The sequence below is a fragment of the Mustelus asterias genome, chromosome 6, assembly GCF_964213995.1.
Source record: "Mustelus asterias chromosome 6, sMusAst1.hap1.1, whole genome shotgun sequence".
NCBI lineage: Eukaryota > Metazoa > Chordata > Chondrichthyes > Carcharhiniformes > Triakidae > Mustelus > Mustelus asterias.
This window is the reverse complement of record NC_135806.1, coordinates 134,776,749-134,798,922: the sequence shown is the minus strand read 5'-3', so window position 1 is coordinate 134,798,922 and position 22,174 is coordinate 134,776,749. Positions and strand designations below refer to the sequence as shown.

Sequence of the window (22,174 nt, the reverse complement as noted above, 5' to 3'; positions counted from 1 at the left end):
GCAACAGAATGTGGACAGGTAACAGCAGATATAGGAACATACGAATTAGGAGTAGGCCCCTCAGCCCATTGAGCCTGCTCCGCCATTCAATAAGATCATGGCCCACTCGGATTGTAACCTCTCCTGCCTAACCCTGATAAACTTTTACCCCCTCGTTTGTCAAAGATCTATCTAACTCTGCCTTAAAAACATTCAAAGACTCTGCTTTCACAGCCTTTTGAGGAAAGGAATTCCAAAGACTTGGAAACCTCTTAAAAAGAGGCTGCCGACATGATGATAAATTTCGCCAAGGATTTCCTTGCTGACGACATGGCTGCTGCAATTTCCAAAACTGCGGTGGCTCCCATGAGAAGGTGTAGCTTTTGCTGCAGGTCCAACATGCGAGCAAACAGATCGCAGCAGAGATGCGATACAAAGGAATCTTTAAAGGGAGAGAAAAAAAATTCTCCTCAACTCTGACTTAAACGAGTGACCCCCTTGTCCTGCGAGTTTTCTCTGCACCCACTCCAAGGCTTTGACATGCTTCCTAAAATGCGGTGCCCTTCCCTGAACAAAGAACAACAAAGAACAATACAGCACAGAAACAGGCCCTTCGGCCCTCCAAGCCCGTGCCGCTCCCTGGTCCAAACTAGACCATTCTTTTGTATCCCTCCATTCCCACCCCGTTCATGGGCACAATACTTCAGCTGAGGCCTAACCAGTTGCTTAATTTTAAAAATTCATTCATGGGCGGCATTTATTGCACATCCCGCATTGCCCTCGGGAAGGTGGTGTTGAGCCACCTTCTTAATCATAGAATCTACAGTGCAGAAGGAAGCCATCTGGCCCATCGATCCTACACCGACAACAATCCCACCCAGGTCCTGTCCTATCCCTGCAACCCCACATATTTACCCTCCTAATCCTCCTGACATTAAGGGGCAATTTAGCATGGCCAATCCACCTAACCCGCACATCTCTGGACTGTGGGAAGAAACCGCAGCTCCTGGAGGAAACCCACGCAGACACGGGGGAGAATGTGCAAACTCCACACAGACAGTGACCCGAGGCTGGAATTGAACCCGGGTCCCTGGCACTGTGAGACAGCAGTGCTAACCACTTGAACTGCTGTAGCCCATGTGGGCATCCACAGTGCTGTCAGGGAGTTCCTAGAGGAATACAGTACACACTTACGAGTTGCATATCATTTGTAAACTTTGAAATTAAGCCCTGTGTATCCAAGACAAGGTCATTAAATCTTTGTATTAAAAACACCAGTGGGACCCCTTGGGAACGTCACTATAAACTTCCATACTATGAAAAAACAGTTCACCAGTACTCTCCTCTTTGCCTTTTAGCCAATTTCGCTGTCACTATCCTTTTATTTCCGTGGGCTTTAATTTTGCTAACAAGTCTGTTATGATACTCCATTAAATGTCTTTTGAAAGTCTATATATACACCAACCACATTACTCTCATTAACTTTGTTACTTCATCAAAGAACTCAATCAAATTAGCAAAATTGGATTGCCTTTAACAAATACACGCTGACTTTAATTTATTAGCCCATACTTTTCTCAAAGACAAGTAATTTTGTCCCAGATAATTGTCTCCAGAGACTTCCTCATCAGCAAGATGAGGCTGAGTTCTCTGCAGATGCCAGGTTAATCTTCCTCCCATTTTTTAAAGGCCAGTATAACATTTGCAAATTGGATTGGAATTGGACTCACAATCTGCCCAAACAGAATAGGTTCAGCAGGTTCCCTTCCCTGAACAAAGAACAACAAAGAACAATACAGCACAGAAACAGGCCCTTCGGCCCTCCAAGCCCGTGCCGCTCCCTGGTCCAAACTAGACCATTCTTTTGTATCCCTCCATTCCCACCCCGTTCATGTGGCTATCTAGATAAGTCTTAAATGTTCCCAGTGTGTCTGCCTCCACCACCTTGCCCGGCAGCGCATTCCAGGCCCCCACCACCCTCTGTGTAAAATACATCCTTCTGATATCCGTGTTAAACCTCCCCCCCTCACCTTGAACCTATGACCCCTCGTGAACGTCACCACCGATCTGGGAAAAAGCTTCCCACCGTTCACCCTATCTATGCCTTTCATAATTTTATACACCTCTATTAGGTCACCCCTCATCCTCCGTCTTTCCAGTGAGAACAACCCCAGTTTACCCAATCTCTTCTCATAACTAAGCCCTTCCATACCAGGCAACATCCTGGTAAACCTCCTCTGCACTCTCTCTAAAGCCTCCACGTCCTTCTGGTAGTGTGGCGACCAGAACTGGACGCAGTATTCCAAATGCGGCCGAACCAACGTTCTATACAACTGCAACATCAGACCCCAACTTTTATACTCTATGCCCCATCCTATAAAGGCAAGCATGCCATATGCCTTATTCACTACCTTCTCCACCTGTGACGTCACCTTCAAGGATCTGTGGACTTGCACACCCAGGTCCCTCTGCGTATCTACACCCTTTATGGTTCTACCATTTATCGTATAGCTCCCCCCTTCGTTAGTTCTACCAAAATGCATCACTTCGCATTTATCTGGATTGAACTCCATCTGCCATTTCTTTGCCCAAATTTCCAGCCTATCTATATCCTTCTGTACCTCTGACAATGTTCCTCACTATCTGCAAGTCCAGCCATTTTCGTGTCGTCCACAAACTTACTGATCACCCCAGTTACACCTTCTTCCAGATCGTTTATATAAATCACAAACAGCAGAGGTCCCAATACAGAGCCCTGTGGAACACCACTAGTCACAGGCATCCAGCCGGAAAAAGACCCTTCCACTACCACCCTCTATCTTCTGTGACCAAGCCAGTTCTCCACCCATCTAGCCACCTCCCCCTTTATCCCATGAGATCCAACCTTTTGCACCAACCTACCATGAGGGACTTTGTCAAACGCTTTACTAAAGTCCATATAGACGACATCCACGGCCCTTCCCTCGTCAACCATTCTAGTCACATCTTCAAAAAACTCCACCAGGTTAGTGAGGCATGACTTGAAGGATGTCAGCGAGTCGCTTGGGTTTTTAGCAATAATTCACTACTACTAATACTAGCTTTTATTTAAAAAGCAACTGAATTCATCTTCTTAAACCCAGTGAGCAGGGAACAATGAGCAGCATAGCAGTAGTGAAGAGTGTAACAGTAGTGAGCAGTGCAGCACTGAACAATGAGCAAAGTAGCAGTAGTGAGCAATGTAGCAGTAGTGAACAGTGTAATAATAATAGTGAGAAGTGCAGTAGTTGTGAGCAATGTAGTAATTGTGAACAGTGTAGCGAGCAATGAGCAGTGTGATAGTAGTGAGCAGGGCGGCAAGGTGGCATAATGGTTAGCTCTGCTGCCTCACAGCGCCAGAGACCCGGGTTCAATTCCGGCCTTGGGTCACTGTGCAAACTCCACACAGACATTCTCCCCGTGTCTGCGTGGGTTTCCTCCGGGTGCTCCAGTTTCCTCCCACACTTCAAAGATGTGCAGGCTAGCAGGATTGGTCATGCTAAATTGCCCCTCAGCGTCCAAAGATGTGTAGGTTAGGGGGGATTAGCAGAGTAAATACATGGGGTTATGGTGATAGCGTGTGGGAGGTCCTGGGTGGGGTGCTCTGTCTGAGAGTCAGTGAAGACTCAATGGGCTGAATGGCTCCTTCTGCAGTGTAGGGATTCTATGATGGAGAACCAGAGGACACAGGTTAAATGTGATTGGCAAAAGAAGCAACAGTAACATGAGGGAAAAGAAAACCTTTTTGGGTGGCACGGTGGCACAGTGGATAGCACTGCTGCCTCACAGCGCCACCGACCCGTGTTCAATTCCGGCCTCGGGTCACTGTCTGTGCAGAGTTTGCACGTTCTCCCGTGTCTGCGTGGGTTTCCTCCGGGTGCTCCAGTTTCCTCCCACAGTCCAAAGATGTGCGCATTGGGTTGATTGTCCATGCGAAATTGACCCTTAGGGTCAGGGGGATTAGCAGGGTAAATATGTGGGGTTATGGGAATAGGACATGGATGGGATTGTGGTCGGTGCAGACTTGATGGGCCGAATGGCCTCCTTCTACACTGTAGGGATTCTATGAAAGGATTCTATGAAAGAACAGTGAGCAGTCTAGTAGTAGTAGTAGTGAGCAGTGCAGTGGATAGTGAGCAGTGTGTAGTGAACAATGAGCAGTGTAGCCAGCACATTGCAGTGTGTAACATTCATCAGTCAATGCCACCATTGCACGGAGTTCAGATTTGCACAATAATTCCTGTTAACATAAACATTATTAACAAGAGTAAAATGAAACTCAATGCAACAAAAAATGTGTCTTTAAACTGTAACATAATGCACACCGTAATTCCAATGTTCCCCACCCAATATAGACTGGGATGAAACCTCTCCATTCACCAGCTGGCAGCAGCCTTTGATGTTTAGCTGAGTGAAAGGCCCCGACACACAGATCACAATGACTGGCCGATCATTGTCTCTTTCTATGCCTCTATTTACGTTCCGGAGGCTTTGAAGTCGTGCCATCACGAGGGTCAGTAATCTTTAGCAATCAGACCTGAATAATGGTGACTCATGAATAGCTGCGATCCTTTGTCATGCCACTTTGTCCACATGAAGCTCTTTTAATGAGAATAGTTCAGTTATGGTTGTTGATTAATGAAACCTCTTGCTGATTTAAGAACAGATTTCCCCCCCACCCCCCCCTTCCAGCTCTGACACTCCTGGGAAACCTGACACAATAATATAAATGCGCGCACGTAAACCACCAAATTACCTTGTAGGAAGCACCAGGAAAGGCACTTAATGTGTCAACTGCAACCTTTCGTACATTGCAAAAATTCAGATGACAAACATATGAAATTAACAGGCATGCAAAGACCAACTGGGTCTATTAAACCTGTCCCATGTCATAACGGTTGGAGCATCACGACTGAACACCTCTACCTCTCATCCCACACAGTGCCTCACAGCTATTCAATCCCCTGGGAGAGGCAGAAAGGGAAAACATACGCAGGAAAACTTTACTCCAACTTCCTCAGTCCAGAAATGAGGGTGACTTTTTTCTCTATTCTCATGCCAGCAAACTGAAAAGCTGTGAGACTGAGATGATATTTTACAGAGTGGCAACAATGTATTTTCTCTAACCCCACCTTTCTGCATTCTTGCGCAATTTGACAGCAGTAGAAATTTGAGTTGGACGATCAGCCATGATCGTAATGAATGGCGGAGCAGATTCGAAGGGCCGAATGGCCTTCTCCTGCTATCTTCTATGTTTCTATGAAGTCACACACTGGCAAGTCAACTGATAGATAAATCTGATCAGGCAGGTATCCAGCATCAAGTGAAACTTACCTGTAAAACCTGAAAGGGGCGTTCAGCTTTTCTTTGCGTTAAAAGATCTCCCTTGACACCGCACTGTTCTCGCTCTGATCACCCACATTACCCTTGTGCTACTGTCTGAAAGAAGCCACAATGCCATTAGCTCCAATCGGGGAGGCAGTGGCATGGTGGTATTGCTGCTAGATTAGTAATCCAGAGAATCTGGGGACCCAGGTTCGAATTCTGCTATGGCAGATGGTAAAATTTGAATTTAATAAAAATCTGGAATTAAAAATCTACTGATGATCATAAAACTATTGTTGATTGTCGTAAAAACCCATCTGGTTCACTAATGTCCTTTAGGGAAGGAAATCTGCCATCCTTACCTGGTCTGGCCTACATGTGACTCCAGAGCCACAGCAATGTGGTTAACTCTAAAGTACCCTCAGGGATAGGCAACAAATGCTGGTCCGGCCAGCGATGCACACATCACATGAACGATAAAAACGTTTATTTGCCCAGCAGATGTCTGTATTGTCAACTGGCCCTCAGCAGGGTTGCTTTGTGATAGTAATGTTCTAAATAGAAGGATGCCTGAACTGAGAAACTGGTGAAATCCACAAATGGACAAGTTCCTGCGTAAGAGAAATCCTACGTAACTGGATGAACAGTCACTTTGTTGAAGGATCAGTTGTAACGTGCCAGCTTCTTGCACACAACTTGGCGGCTTCTGTGTTGACAATGTTCTGTAATCTTTGCACCCAGCTTTACTCGGTGCCAGCGCTGGATTCTTGGCACCAAGAGGTGTCAACAACAAGCAAGCAACGTGCACTCTCTGCAGCCATGTGACTTTGGCTGTCAGTGCTCGTCTGTTATGTCAACATAATAGAAGTGTACAATAACAGCTTAGGGGTGTGGTTTGTGTGCATCACGGACCACATGCAAGTTTGACAAGGATACAACATCGCCTCTTGTAACATCCATGTTTAATTGGGTTTTACAAAGTTTATTTATTTATTAGTCACAAGTACGCTTACATTAACACCGCATTGAAGTCACTGTGAAAATCCCTTAGCCGCCACAGTCCGGCACCTGTTCAGGTTACACTGAGGGAGAATTTAGCACGGCCAATGCACCTAACCAGCACATCTTTCGGACTGTGGGAGGAAACCGGAGCACCCGGAGGAAATCCACGCAGACACGGGGAGAACGTGCAGACTCCACACAGACAGTGACCCAAGCCGGGAATCGAACCCGGGTCCCTGACACTGTGAGGCAGCAGTGCTAACCACTGTGCCACCATGGCTAAAACAGCACACAAAACTTTATAAAGTTAAAGTTTGTTTATCAGTCACAAGTAAGGCTTACATTAACACTGCAATGAAGTCACTGTGAAATTCCTCTAGTCGTCACACTCCGGCGCCTGTTCGGATCAGTACACCTAACCCGCACATCTTTCAGAATGTGGGAGGAAACTGGAGCACCCGGAGGAAACCCATGCAGACACGGGGAGAACGTGCAAACTCCACACAGACAGTGACCCGAGGCCGGAATTGAACCCAATCCCTGGCGCTGTGAGGCAGCAGTGCTAACCACTGTGCTGCCCCAAACTGGCCTACTCAATGTTTTGTATAAATTTAAAAGCACTTAGCAATTGCAGTCATGTCTCTATTTATAAAATCCAAAATGTTGTTCGTTTAGTCTATAGTTTCACAGCGGAATCATAGGACAATACAGCACATCTGGCCCATTTTAGGTACTGCTATTCAATAATCCCACTCCTCTGCTCTTTCCCCGTGGCCTTGTCCCATTCTTTCCTTTCAAGAATTCATCCAATTCCCTTTTGAAAGTAACTACAGAACTACATCTGCACTGACAGCTTTTCCAGCCACAACATTCCAGATAACACGGACTTGCTGTGAAAAGAGAAATGTTTCCTTCTTTTGCTAATCACCTACCCTTTTAGGGAATTAGGAAGAGGTTCAAAAAAAGAGGGGTTTTAAGAAAAAGATTTCAGAGCAACATTACAAACCAAGAACCCCCATCATTATCCCTTGTTGTACTACCTAATGACTTGCTAAGCAAAAATGATGGGGCAAAGAGTGGAAAAGAAGGACAGAGGACATTCAGATGAGATGCAAAATCAAATCCTTCTGCTTTTTAAAAATTTATAGTCATAGAGGTTTACAGCATAGAAACAGGCCCTCCGGCCCAACTCGTCCATGCTGCCCTTTTTTTTAACCACGAAGCTAGTCCCAATTGCCCGCGTTTGGCCCATATCCCTCCATACCCATCAATGTCACAAGTAGGCTTACATTAACACTGCAATGACGTAACTGTGGAAGTCCCCTAATCGCCACACACCGGCGGCTGTTCGGGTACTGAGGGAGAATTTAGCATGGCCAATGCACCTAACCAGCACGTCATTCGGAATGTGGGAGGAAACTGGAGGAAACCCAACAGACACGGGGAGAACATGCAGACTCCTCACAGACAGTGACCCAAGCCGGGAACTGAACCCGGGTCCCTGGCACTGTGCCACCGTGCCGCTCTCTGGGACGGTGAACACTAAGAATTCCTCTCGTCCACCCCCACCCTGCATAAACACCACGTATAAAAGCAGCAACTAATTTCCACACTACAATCGGCACAAAGTTGGAGGATGTTGTCACTGAGACAAACCAGCGCACTGGCACTTCAAACACATTTGTGAAAGTGATTCAAATTAAATCTTGCGCTCCCAACAATTCCCAAGAGCAGCAACAAATTCTGTCACTTCAAACACAGTCGTATATCTTCCTCTTAAATTGCTGCAATGCTTCGGTCCTATTTACCCACGTACACGATGGCAGGCAACGAGCGAGGAGGTTTCAATTTAGCATCATCCTGAAAAATCTTTTTCTCGATGATATATGTGCAAAGCTGACAGATCTCAGAATACTTGGCGTCTAATTAGGTAACCCTTTAATCATGCCACGCTTGTTAAAAACACCTGGGAGCCCTTGCCGATCAGCTGACTGCAGCTTATCATTAGAAAGCTGGAGCATTAACTGTGAACACACAGAGGAATGTAATCTGGTTAAATATTTATCCTACTTCTTCAGCGAGTGCTGGCAGCTGGTTCACATGACTTTCCGTTCTGTCTACTCCAAAGGCAGCTCATGGTTAGCTGAATCTTTCAAGTCGACGGTAATCTAAATTCAGGCCAAAACTCAAAACTACCGCTTAGGAAAGAGGTGCGAAATAAACTGCTCAGGGCCTCATTTGCAGAGGGATTGTTTGGAATACCTTAAGGCAGAGAGGATAAAAGGCAACAAAGACAGTGAGGAGAGATGAAGAGAAAAAAAATTGGAGGGGAACTTGCAGGTGGTGGTGTTCCCACGTATCTGCTGCCCTTGTTCTTCGAGATGGAAGCGGCTGTGGGTTTGGAAAGTGCTGTCACGTAATCTTGAATTATATGAACCAAGCTGAAATGAAGTATAATCCATGTACTTGTTGCAGTCTGTGGACTTGCTCATAAGTGCGAGTGGAAAGCCCATCTTTGGAGAGCAGGAGAAAAGTCTAAGTAGGAAAGGGAAGAGTTGCTTGGGAATACAGAATTTGAATTTAGTTGAAAAGAGAGACTGGGGGGGGGGGGGGGGGGGGGAGAACACTATGCAACGGTCTGCTGACCTTGGACAGGATTTCCCGGTTTTGGGGCGGGCGTGGCAGGAAAATCCCACCCTTGGTGCTGAAGCTGAAACATCTTTCGCTCATCAGGACAGATGTGGGAATTCCCAATTGCAAACAATCAGAATTTATACTACAGGAGAAAAGGGGGCTGGACTGGTTGGCAAGTTGACCCTGATTGGCTGAGGCATTGTCATGGAGAAAGCACTGGTTCCGCAAGCTCCCGGGTAATTCAGAAAAAGGTGCAAGACCTGAACATATTCCTTTTGTCCGCAGAGAATAGGTCCCTGCGTATGAATAATGTTGCTTCTGGCAACTGTAAATGAGCCATAGAAATCCGTAATGCAGGAGGCGGCCATTTGGCCCATCGAGTCTACACCAACTCTCCAAAAGAGCACTCCACCTGGGTCACTGCCCCTCCCATCCCATAACCCCACACATTGATCATGGCCAATCCACTCAGACTGCACATCTTTTGGGCACTAAGGGGCAATTTAGCATGGCCAATCCACCTAACCTGCACACCTTTGGAGTGTGGGAGGAAAGCGGAGCACCTGGAGGAAACCAACGCAGGCACAGGGGAAAGTGTAAACTCCACACAGACAGTCACCCAATGCTGAAATTGAACCCAGGTCCCTGGCACTGGGAAGCAACAGCGCTAACCATTGTGCTGCCATGATGCGAACCTGACTGATTATCTTTAACAGGTTGCTAGTATAGCTATTGGTGCACTTGGGATTGTTTGGCAAGTGCTGCCCAATTGCAGAATCACATTTATCTGTAGAAGTCTTGTTTTGAATGTGCAAACTGGTCGAGTGTGGCCCGAACTTTGCTGATTATGTAGTATATGCATTTCAGTGCCAGTGCAATGCCAGGTACACAGTGCATACGTTCCAGTGACTTTAAGTTTAAGTTTATTTGTTAGTATCAAGTAGGCTTACATTAACACTACAATTAAGTTACTGTGAAAATCCCCTGGTTGCCACACTCTGGTGCCTGTTTGGTTACACTGAGGGAGAATTTTGCATGGCCAATCCACCTAACTTAAAAGGTAAAGCATCTCAAAATTTTGAACAATAGGTTATACATTTCATGCTGCTACTATGCAGTGGGTACACAAATGATATTTTCCACTAATAGGATGCTGCTGTCAGTCTAAAAAGATGCTGTGCCAATTATCCAACTAAGCAATGTCATGTATAAAATTCAGTGCCGGTGCAATGCCAGTTACATAGTCTGTACATCCCAATGATTGGCTGATCGAATCAAACAACATCTTTCTTCGGTTGTTCATATTCGATTGTTTGAAATTTGGCACTCTTGTGTTTGTCCTGATGAGTGCAAGATGAAAAGCTTCGGCAATACGTCTCTCTTATTAGCAATATTAAAGGAAGAGTCAAAGATGGACTATGTAACGGTGAGGGATGGGAAATTTGAAGCACAGTTAAGATCAGGGTGAAGACATAACAGTTCCAAATATAGTTACTGATGTAATAGAGAGGATAGGACCGGTGCCCTAGCAGTGAGACACCATAAAACAGCTCGAGGCGAGAGAGAGAGAGAGAGATACAGAGAGAGAGAGAGAGAAGTGAAACATCAGAATACAGCTCGAGGGGAGAGGGAGAGAGAGAGAGAGCAGTGAAACACTATAAAACAGCTTGAGGAGAGATAGTAATGAGAAACTACAAAGACCAAGTGCTTTGGATGGGAGGGACCACAGTGTCCCACAGGTCAGCCACTGCTCACCGCAAGTCGCACAGCCCCCAACAAGTGAGGTGCTGATCTGCCACAATCCATATCCTTCAGTGGGTGCTTGGAGCTCAACGAATGGACAGAATACATCGCACTAGGCAAACAAACAAAAAGAAAGAGGGTGCCAACTCTTCAACTGGCAAATTGAAATGTCAGGACCATGTGCAAGGGACTGGCTGAAGACCTGCCATGGTTCGATATAGCATGCAAGACAGCAGCGAGTGACATGGAACTTGATAAGCTGAAAACTGACATAACATCCCTACAGGAGAGCAGGCTCGCAGAGAGCAATCACTGGAAGAGAAACATTACACCATCATTTGGCAGGCTAGGAGTTGAGAGGAAATGTGAGCAATGTGTACACTTGACTATAAGGAACGAGTTACTCTCGATGATGCAAACCCACCCCCACCAACAAATGGTTCGAAACATATTCTCTCCATCCGCCCCTCAACTCAAACAGGGCCAGTTAACCTCATGAGTACCTATGGTCCAAAGCAGTGCTGTGCAACAGAGGTGCAGGACCAGTTCTATGAAGAGCCTGGCACTGCTCTCAGCAGAATCCCTAAGTCAGAACATCTTTATCAACCAGGGAATTTCATTACAAGTGCAGGCACGGACCATGAAGCATTGCCCTCCTACCTTGGACATCAGAACCTGTGAAAGGTAAGTGAGAACAGACGGAGACTTCTTGAGGTTTTGCTCCTACCATAAGCTTTGTGTTAACTAACACCTTCCGGAACGAATCATAAATAAACCAAGGGTTCCTGGAGACATCCAAGATCAGGACATTGATCCCAGCTGGATCTGATCATCACCAGATGTGACTCTGATATACATATCACTCCCTGGTGTGCACTAGGGTGAGGATGCAACCCTTGAAGCTTTTTCATTCAAAGCAGAAATGCCATTCCCGTATCGAGGTCAGCCATAGTTCCTCGATTCAATTGGACAGGCTGTCTCCTGTGCTTGATGAGTTCAGGGAGCTTCAGCACCTGGAGCTTTTCCACACAGAGTGCAGAAGCAAAAAGGCACATATTTCAAGAAATCACCTACAAGATCACAATCTCAATATATGGGGTGCAAGAGTGGAAGCGTGCTGACTGGTTCGGGGCTAACATCACTGTGATGGAACTTGTCACTGAAGCCAATTGGTTTGCTCTCATCAACTACAAAAGAGATCCAAGTGAAAAAATATTAAGAGCTGCTCAAAGCAGAGACCAACAGTCTGCTAGGCAGTGCTCCAATCACTGTTGGTTACAACTTTGACAGAATATCTCGAAGTCCTTCAAGACAGGGAATATCAGGGACTTGTCCGAGAGGATCAAAGAGGAAATAGATCCATCTGAAAAGAAAATGGCTCCACTGAAAACAAAGGTGGGGGGAGGTTATCATCGACGGCATAAACAGTTGGAGGGATGGTGCAACATTACCTCAAATTATACTGTAGGGAGAACACCATCACCAAGACACTGTTGGACGCCTGCTTGTCATGGCATTGCTGGATATTGAACCCACAGTGGAGGAACTTAGCAAAGCTATTGATTCGTTTGCCATAGGCAAAGCTCCAGAAGCCGAGGCTATACCACCTGAACTTATCAAACTTGAGAAACTGGCAGTCTTGCAGCATCGGCACGGACCAGTGTGTCTCAACTGGAGGGAGGGGACAGTGCCCTAGGACATATGTGATGCCAAGATTGTCACCCAATATAAAAACAAAGGCAAATGCAGTGATTGCAACAACTATTGCGGCTTTCGCCCTGCTGAGTACCATGGGAAAAGTATTTACCCACCTTGCCCTTGTCAGACTGCAGATCATGGCTGTGCTGAATCCCAGTGTGGATTCAGAGCTGGAAGATCTGCAATTGGTATGATCCTCAGTTTGGCAGCTGCAAGAGAATCGCTGTGAACAAAGGAAACCACGATATATTGTCCTCATCAGTCTGACCAAAGCATTTGACCATGTGAGCAGAGTCAGTCTGTTTAAATTGCTGGAGAAGGTTGGCTGCTTACTGAACTGTCTCAGTGTGACCTTTTCTTTCCATGGCAACACAATGGGGATGGTTAATTACATCAATGCAAAGTCGGAACCCTTGAGAGATCCACAGTGGGGTCAAACAGGGTTGAATTCTGACACCAAAACCTGAGCATGTTCTTCTCATTGTTTCTGTCATTTCCATCAGGTCATTGACTTACAGAAAGCTGATCAGTTTATCATGCCTGAGATCCGAGGCAAAGGTGCACTAGGTCCTCATCAGACAGTTGCTCTATATCAGTGACACTGCAACACTTCACACTGAGAGATGACAGTGCCAAATGGACAGACACTCTCACTCCTGTCAAAAGTTTGGTCTGACCATCAGAATCAAGAAGATAAATATTATGTCGCGGATGTTACCAGACCGCCATCTATCAGCACTGACAATGTGATGCTGGAGGTTGTTGATTGCTTCACATATCGACGCTCCACAATCACCAGCAATCTGTCACTTGATGCTGAAATCAACGCATGCGCCACAAAGACTGCAGCTGTTATATCCAGACTGAGTAAAAACATGTGGAGCAACAGCAACCTGACTGAGAACACCAAGCTGTGAGCCAACCAATCCTGTGCCCTCAGTGCACTCTTTACAGTGGTGAGACCTGGACAACACGTGCTAGACAGGAGAAAAGGCTGAACAGTTTCCACCTTCACTCTCTCAGGTGTATTCTTTGCAGAACAAGATCGCCAACTCAGCAATCCTGGGACATGCTAATTCCATCAGCACACACTTACTGATAGGTCAACAACATTTGCATTGGCTCAGTTTATTGGATGGATGATAACCATCTTTCCAATGATCTTCTGTACAGTGAATTGGCCACTGGGTCACGACCTCCGCTGCAAGAACACCTACAAGCGGGATGTATATATGGTGAACGTCGACATTGACAGATGGGAGAAAGTCGCTGGCAGCCATGAAATCCGGAGGTTGGCTGACTGTTTGGAAGGACATTTGAAGAGGGGAGAAGAAACGGGAAACTCAGCAGGCCAATAAGTGGGCCCAGAGTGCGATGATACTGTGCTATTTTGCTGTATTCTATGTGTAAGGTGGGGTTGCTTTAAGAGACAGTGTTTTGTTACAAGGGTCAATTTGTTTGGTAAACATGCAACAGATGCTAAGAATGCAGGCTAATTACTGATTTTAGCTAGGAATGTGTTTCTTTGTAGAGTTAATGGACTTTAGTTTATTTAGGTTCTCCTGGGATTTCAGACTCTTGTACAGAGTCATGTGGCTAATGGGGAGACCAAAGCTTGTAGTGAAGAAATACTGTTTCAGTTTCATTTTAAAAATGCAAGCAGTTGCTGCCTGAGTTGCCAGAAGAAACAGGTCTCTCTCTCACAAATGGCTTTTTGAAAGCTCCACAGCTTAGTAACCTAAATCACAGCAAGTATGTTTGTGTTTTGCTAACTAAATTTCAAGAGTTTACATCTGTAAGCGGAATACTGCTTGAATTGGGACTCATAGCAATAAGTGAGCAGTTAAGACTTGTATCTTGTCATGTTTAAGTATTGTCCAATTGTTAAATGTTAAGCTGATTTATTTGTTATAATTAAACTGTGTTGTTAAATAAAACTTGCTTGGATAAAAGCTTCCTAGTTTGTCAGTACAATCGTGCCTGGATTGAAACATCTTATCCTCACACTAATGCCAAAACAGAAAATTGTGGGGGTCTAGTCTGGCTTCATAATATATCTCGGGGTTTCAGATTTAGTATCCTAACACAGAGCAGAGAACAGCGAATGGCGCACCTTCTCAGCCCACTGACCTCCTCTGCAGGAAATGCAGCAGAGACTGCCAGCCAGAATGGGGCTCCTGAACCACACCAGGAGTTGATTGCCAAAGTGCAAATTATCGTCTAACAAGACAGAAGGCCATTGCTGAGTTAGTGTACTGTTCTTACAGTAACCAGCTTAAACAGACTATTCATTATCATTAATAGTTGAAAACTGTACATTCATATACTAGAAACTTCAGTGTACCTTGACTCATCAGGACTGATTCCACTGGATCAGTAATTCAAATTTAGGAAGTTGATGCTAAAGAGACAGCAACACTTTCTCTCATTTACACGTCATGTACTTACCCCAGGACCAACAGAGTAGGTGCCCTCCAGAGGGAAGACACATGGAGCTACAGTGTTCACAGGACTGCTGGGAGGTGGGGTCACTATTAAACCAGTAGTGCTAATGTGGACCTGTTAATAGAGAGAGAGTTTAATGTCACACACAAAGTGCATCATCAGCAAATCACATCTCAAAACATCAATAATCTCAGCATACGGTACATAGCGATGTTCAAGTAACAGATTCGGTTGAATCAACAATATTTGGGAATGTATTAATCTTAAGTTTAAAGTTTATTTATTTGTGTCACAAGTCAGCTTACATTAACACTGCAAAGTTACTGTGAAAATCCCCTAGTGGCCACACTCCAGCGCTTGTTTGCATACACTGAGGGAGAATTTAGCAAGGCCAATGCACCTAACCAGCACGTCTTTCGGACTGTGGGAGGAAACCGGAGCACCCGGAAGAAACCCATGCAGACACGGGGAGAATGTGTAGACAGTGACCCAAGTCGGGAATTGAATCTGGGTCCCTGGCACTGTGAGACTAGTGCTAACCACTGTGCCACCGTGCTGCTCCAAGAAACACCACCCAAAATGTACATATCCAAAAAATGTCTGAGGTGCTGAACAAAGATTGTCATTCCACATCAACTGAAAGGACGAGCTGTGGAACGATAGCAAAACTATATTTCAGAAGTTTAAAGGAAGGCAAAAAGAGGGTGGACATAGCTTGAGGGAGAATTTTAGTTGGAGCACACTGATGGTGGGGTAGACAGCATGACAAACTAGCAATGATTTTCTGTCGAATGAGGGGAGAGTATGTACAGGCTGGATAACATGCTTGAGGAGCCATAAAAGCATTTGGAAACGAGAACACTAGAACACAATGCCAGCAAAGCTTAGCAACACTGAATGAAATTTGCATTTTTAGAATAAAATGCAAATCAATACTAGGATTCATTATTATGTAACATATTTTTAAGAATTAAAACTCATTATCCATCCAAATCCTCTTGGGTAACCCACTAATTTCATCCATCTCTTGGGTAGGTGGAATACTGAAAAATGAATCTCACAAACCAACACTATCATTGTCTCTGGTTAAGGTAAGGATTAAATCTTCCAAATTAAGTATGCAGTGTTTTAATTTGGAACCAGTGGATCTCATCTGTGATCACAACAGCCCAGTTGGCTGGACAGCTGTTTTTTGATGCAGAGCAATGCCAACAGTGCAGGTACAATTCCTGTACTGGCTGATGTTAATTCATGAAGACCCCGCCTTCTCAACCTTGCCCTTCGCCTGAGCTATGGTGATCCTCAGGTTAAATCACCACCAGCCTTTGGTCATCTGGGACTACGGCGGCTCTACCTTTACCTTTACCCTGAGGAACTCCTGCAGTGATCTCCCAGGGCTGAGATGATGAGTCTCAGACTACTAACACCATCTTCCCTTGTGCTAGGTATGACACAACCAAGGAGGGTTTTCCCTCCGATTCCCACTGACTCCAGTTTTGCGAGGACTCATTGGTGTCCATACTCAGTCAAATGCTGCCTTGACATCAAGGACAGTGATTTTCACCACCCCTCTGGAATCCAGCTCTTTTGTCCACGTTTGGATCAAGGCTGCAATGAGGTTTGGAGCTGAGTGGTCCTGGCGAAGGCTTAAGTGGGCATTTAGTGACCAGGTCCTTGCTCAGTAACTAGCATTTCAATGACACCTTCTAACACTTTGCTAATGATAGAGAGATGATGGGGTGGTGATTGGCCAGATTAAATTTGTCCTGCTTCTTGTGAACTGAGTCTGGAATTGTGCTATTTTCCACATTGTCGGGTAGCTGCCAGTGCCGCAGCTGTACTGGAACAGTCTTTTAGGAAAGAGTTCCATTCTAATTTGTTTGTTCAAACTAACCTTGTTGTAGAGTTGCATAAAAACAGTTACAACACAGAAATAGGCCATTCAGTCCAACTAACCGTTTCCCATCCATATGAGCACATATCCATCCATCTCTAATTGGCGGCACGGTGGCACAGTGGCTAGCACTGCTGCCTCACAATGCCAGGGATCCGGGTTCGATTCCCGGCTTGGGCCACTGCCTGTGCGGAGTCTGCACGTTCTCCCCGTGTCTGCGTGGGTTTCCTCCGGGTGCTCCGATTTCCTCCCAAAGTTTATTCAGCGCATATCTATTTAATGTCTGTCCCTGAAGAAACCTTTAGTTCCAAGCTATTCTGTACCTGCAGCACCCTTTGTCAAAAATACTTTGTAGTCTACTTATTAATACCCTGAAGAGTTATAACAGGTTCCACAAAATCATTTTAACATGCCTTGAAAGATCGAACGCTAAGACTTGGGAGAGGAAGGCCAACTTAAGATGTTCCAACCAGACAGCAAGCAGTTCTCTCATCACAGAACATCACTGTTTCTTACAAGTGCTTTCCTCCACAAGTCTCCCGAGAGGACTACTCTGTGAGCTGGTATCTGTCTTAATTTTGACTTTCAGCAATGTGAATCTGTGTCCCAGAGCTGATCGGTTTGAAGTACGGTACCGTTCGAGATTCATCTTTTCTCGATATGATATACCTCAGCAAAAGGCACTTCAAAGTCACCAACTTCCAAGTCTGAAACTCCCAGTTCCTTTGGGATTTAAGCACTCCATTATCTAATGCTCGAAATACGTTTCATGGTTTTTCTCGGCACTGCCTTCTAGGTTTGAATATCTCCCTTGTGGTTTGGTGAGCAAAGGTAGACCAAATGCTAGGGATGTTTGACCGAAGGATTGTGCAGTTTAAGCTTGATCTTCTAATGCTGTCCTCTGGAGTTCTGGTACTATGGCTTGTCATTCCATTGTCAATTGCTGTTCCACAGTGAACACAAGAGACAGCCTTGTTGTAGAGTTGCATAAAAACAGTTACAACACAGAAATAGGCCATACAGTCCAACTGACCATTTACCATCCATATGAGCACATATCCATCCATCTTTAATTGGCGGCACGGTGACACAGTGGTTAGCACTGTTGCCTCACAGTGCCAGGGACCTGGGTTCAATTCCCGGCTTGGGTCACTGTCTGTATGGAGTTTGCACGTTCACTGTGATTGTACCTACATACATGGACAGCAGTGGTTCAAGAAGACAGCTCACCACCAACTTCTCAAGGGCAATTAGGAATAGGCAATAACACTGACTTCCAAGAACCAGTTTTCAAAACTCACAATAAGCCACTTGGATTCCACACCTTTTTAGCTCACTTTCTTCATCCATCTACCCAATCTAATCTTGAACGTTGATCTTGCTTCTGCCTTGATCACTAACACTGGAAGCGAATTCTATAACTTTACAACTAACTGAGTAAAGACATTTCTTTTGCCCTGTTGCAAACTGTAGTTTGAGGATTGGAATTCAATTCAGAAGCAAAGATCTGGAAATGAAAAGCTGGTATCAGTACAAGTGACAATGAAGATAGAACAAAGAACAAAGAAAATTACAGCACAGGAGCAGGCCTTCGATCCTCCAAGCCTACACCGACCATGCTGCCCGTCTGAACTAAAACCCATTACCCTTCCAGAAAGAACAAAGAAAATTACAGATGTTGGATTGTGGTGAAAACCCAAATGATTCACTGGTGTTTGTTACAAAAGAAATCCTTGCCAGCAGCAAGCACCCAGTTCTATTAAAAAACGACACCTCCAGGAGATAGTCCACCACCATCTTCTCAGGGTGATTAAGGATGGACAATAAATGCAGACCTTGCCAATAATGCCCATCCTGAGGATGAACAAACAAAAACCTGTTGCATTTAATCTTGCACCAATGGCCTTATCGCAGTATCCAGCTGTTTCTTAAATGATTCCATGTTGAATAGGCCTCCTATAAACTAACAAAACGCGGAGCAGAAAGACTGCTCCTGATAATTCAAAGCTTCTTTGAGAAAAGTGCAAAGTGCATGATTCTACTTGGCCTTCTCCCTCAGTCCCCAATAACAGAGATGTCCTTAACTCAAAAGAGAAAGATGTAGAATCAGTACAGGTAAGAGATAAGAGAAAGGAAGAGCAAGAGGTCACTTGTGGGAGTAGTTTATAGGCCTCCTGACAGTGGTTAGGCTGTAGTAAATAGTATACAGGAAGAAATAAATGGGGAATGAAAGAAAGCAACCGCTTTCTTTCATTGGGTGACATTAATCTACAGCTAGACTGGATGTATCAAATTGGCAAATGTAGCCTAGAAGATATGTTCATAAAGTGTATGCGGGACAAATTCTTATAGCACAACCTAAGGCCAACCAGAAAGCAGGCTAATCTAGACCACACAATGAGCATTGAGGAAGGATTAATCAATAACCTTGTGGCAAAGGAGGCTTTAAGTGACAGAGATACAACATGTTCAGTCTGACGGGGTGAAGTGTGGATAATTATATGGCCATGAAAGCAGAGCAAAAGTAAGCGGGAAACTAGTTTAAGAAAGAATCAGCATCACTGGGGAAACGGTGCTGGGAAAATTATTAGACCTAAAGGCTAACCAAGTCCCAGGACCAGATGGTCTGCACCCTAATGGCTGCAGAGATAGTAAAGGCATTGGCTCCAACCTTCCAAAATTCCTTAGATTCTAGAAGGGCCCCAGCGAATTACAAAATAGCTAATCTAACATCCTTATTCAAGAAAGGAGGGAGAGACAAAGCAGGAAACTATAGGCCAATTAGCTTGACATCATCAGAGGATAATTGCTCAAATCTATTATTTAGGAGGTCATAGCAAAGTACGTTGTAAACCACAATGTGATCGACCTGACTTTCTGAAAGCTAAATCGCATTTCAACTAATTTATCAGAGGTTTTTGAGCCAGTAACAAGCAGAGTGGATACAGGGGAATAAGACACAGAAAGTGCTGGAAAAACTCAGCAGGTGTGTCAGCATCTGCAGAGAGAGAAACAGAAGAGTTCCAAAGAAGAGACAGGTGAAGAGAGTGAATAAGAATTTGGCAGATGGAGTGCAATGTGGGAAAACGTGAACTTGTCCATATTGGTTGGAAGAATGGAAAAGCAGTGTACCATTTAAATGGAGACAGTAAGAAGTCTCACAACGCCAGGTTAAAGTCCAACAGGTTTATTTGGAATCACGAGCTTTCGGAGTGCTGCTCCTTCATCAGGTGAGTGGAGAGGTAGGTTTCACAAACATGGCATATATAGACACAGACACAATTGTAAGATAATGGTTGGAATGCGAGTCTTTTCAGTTAATCAAGTCTTTACAGGTACAGACAGTGCGAGTGGAGAGAGGGATATCACAGGTTAAAGAGGTGTGAATTGTCTCAAGCCAGGACACTTAGTAGGATTTTGCAAGCCCAGGCCAAATGGTGGGGGTTACACATAGTGTGACATCAGGTGAGTATCTCACCTGAGGGAGGAGCAGTGCTCCGAAAGCTCGTGCTTCCAAATAAAGCTGTTGGACTTTAAGCTGGTGTTGTGAGACTTCTGACTGTGCCCACCCCAGTCCAACGCTGGCACCTCCACATCACATTTAAACAGAGAGAGAGATTGCAGAACTCAGTGGTACAGAGGGAACCGGGTGTCCTGATACATGAAAGTTGGTTCAGTGTGTAATTAGGAAGGCAAATACAACGTGGTTGTTCATTGCAAGGGGAATGTAATCTAACAACAAAGCGCTTCAGAACGAACGAGCAGCCAGAACCACCGGGCTAGTTACCTGAGAAGGAGCGCTGCAAGAGAGTCCACCCAGTTCACTGATGCGAGCTGCGGCTGTTGGGTTACTGGAGCTGATCAGGACTGGGGGGCTGATCTCCATAGAGTGCCGGTTTTGAGATGACTGGGACGCTTTGTTGGACATGGTTAGCGAGGTGAACGAGTGGCGTTTTTTGGTGTTCTTTTTCGTGATGTCTCCGGGTTTCTGGGCAGAGTTGCTGTGCGCAGCCCCTGAGATATTGCTGCTTCCTTCGCCTGATTCGCCATTTCCAGAAGTGGAGGTTGGAGCTTTATCCAGCTGTATTAGCTGTTTGGCTGTTGAGTTAAACTGGAAACATAAAAATAAAATTCTCAAACCACAGAAATGATCACTATCGGTGCTAAAGCCGTACTTATCCGAGTGGCTGGAATCCAGTGCACTGCTGCATCAGCAGGCTCAACTTTTCATCTTCAATTCAATCCAAATTAAATTTCGAAACATTATCATTGCCGTTCACATTTATTTCATCACCATAAACATCACTCCAAACAAACCCCAGGTTGGTGCTATCAGCCCGTCTGCAGCTTTGCACAGCATGCTGATCATGGAATTTGATTAGCACTTTTCGGTGTTCTAACACAACAAATTAACAGTAAGGACTGTGAACTAATATACAGAACGCGTTTATCGGCCGCGGCATAAATTAGCGGTGCGAGTCATAAATAAAATATACTGAAATACATAATTAGTCGCTTGGTAGTACATAACTCGAGCAATGCTGGAAAAAGAAAGACATGGTATCAAAACATTTAGTCCTGCACTCATCTGGACAAATGCAAGAATACCAAATTTCAAAGGCAGCAACAATTTAGGTTGCACAAGAAAAGGGTGCTGATTGGTTGGCTGGTTGGTCAAGGCGTTGCCATGGAGAATGCATCAGAGAACTATTGTCCCGCACTCTGATTTAATTCAAAAAACAGGATTGCCCGAATGTAGAGACATAGAACACCGAAGAAAGAGTATGCCAGTCGTTATGATCATTGAAAAAATCTGGTCGTTTTCACATTATAGAGTCATAGAGGTTCACAACATGGAAACAGGCCCTTCGGCCCAAATTGTCCATGCCACCCCTTTTTTTTTTGAAACCCCTAATCCCAATTGCCTGCATCCCTCTACACCCATCTTACGCATGCAACTGTCTAAATGCTTTTTAAACGACAAAATTGTACCCGCCTCTACTACCACCTCTGGCAGCTTGTTCCAGACACTCACCACCCTGTGTGTGAAAAAATTGCCCCTCTGGACACTTTTTTATCTCTCCCCTCTCACATTAAATCTATGCCCTCTAGTTTTAGATTCCCCTACCTTTGGGAAAAGTTATTGACTATCTAGCTGATCTGTGCCACTTGTTATTTGATAGACCTCTATAAGATCACCCCTCAGCCTCCTACGCTCCAGAGAAAAACATCCCAGTCTATCCAGCCTCTCCTTATAACTCAAACGATCAAGTCCCGGTAGCATCCCAGTAAACCTTTCCTGCACTCTTTCTAGTTTAATAATATCCTTTCTATAATAGGGTGACCAGAACTGTACACAGTATTCCAAGTGTGGCCTTACCAATGTCTTGTACAACTTCAACAAGACTTCCCAGCTCCTGTATTCAATGTTCTGAC

The 22,174-nt window shown here is 44.9% G+C and overlaps 1 protein-coding gene across 1 annotated transcript in view; it reads right to left on the bottom strand.

Moving 5' to 3' along the window:
- Positions 1–22,174, bottom strand: part of sh3rf1 (SH3 domain containing ring finger 1) — a 184,133-nt gene that overhangs the window by 30,226 nt on the left and 131,733 nt on the right. Inside the window, exons 5-6 of the mRNA XM_078215134.1 lie at positions 20,526–20,849; positions 14,848–14,958 (exon numbers count right to left, since the gene is read on the bottom strand). Of these exons, the coding sequence (XP_078071260.1) occupies positions 14,848–14,958; positions 20,526–20,849 (435 nt within the window). The remainder of the gene's footprint in view (positions 1–14,847; positions 14,959–20,525; positions 20,850–22,174) is intronic.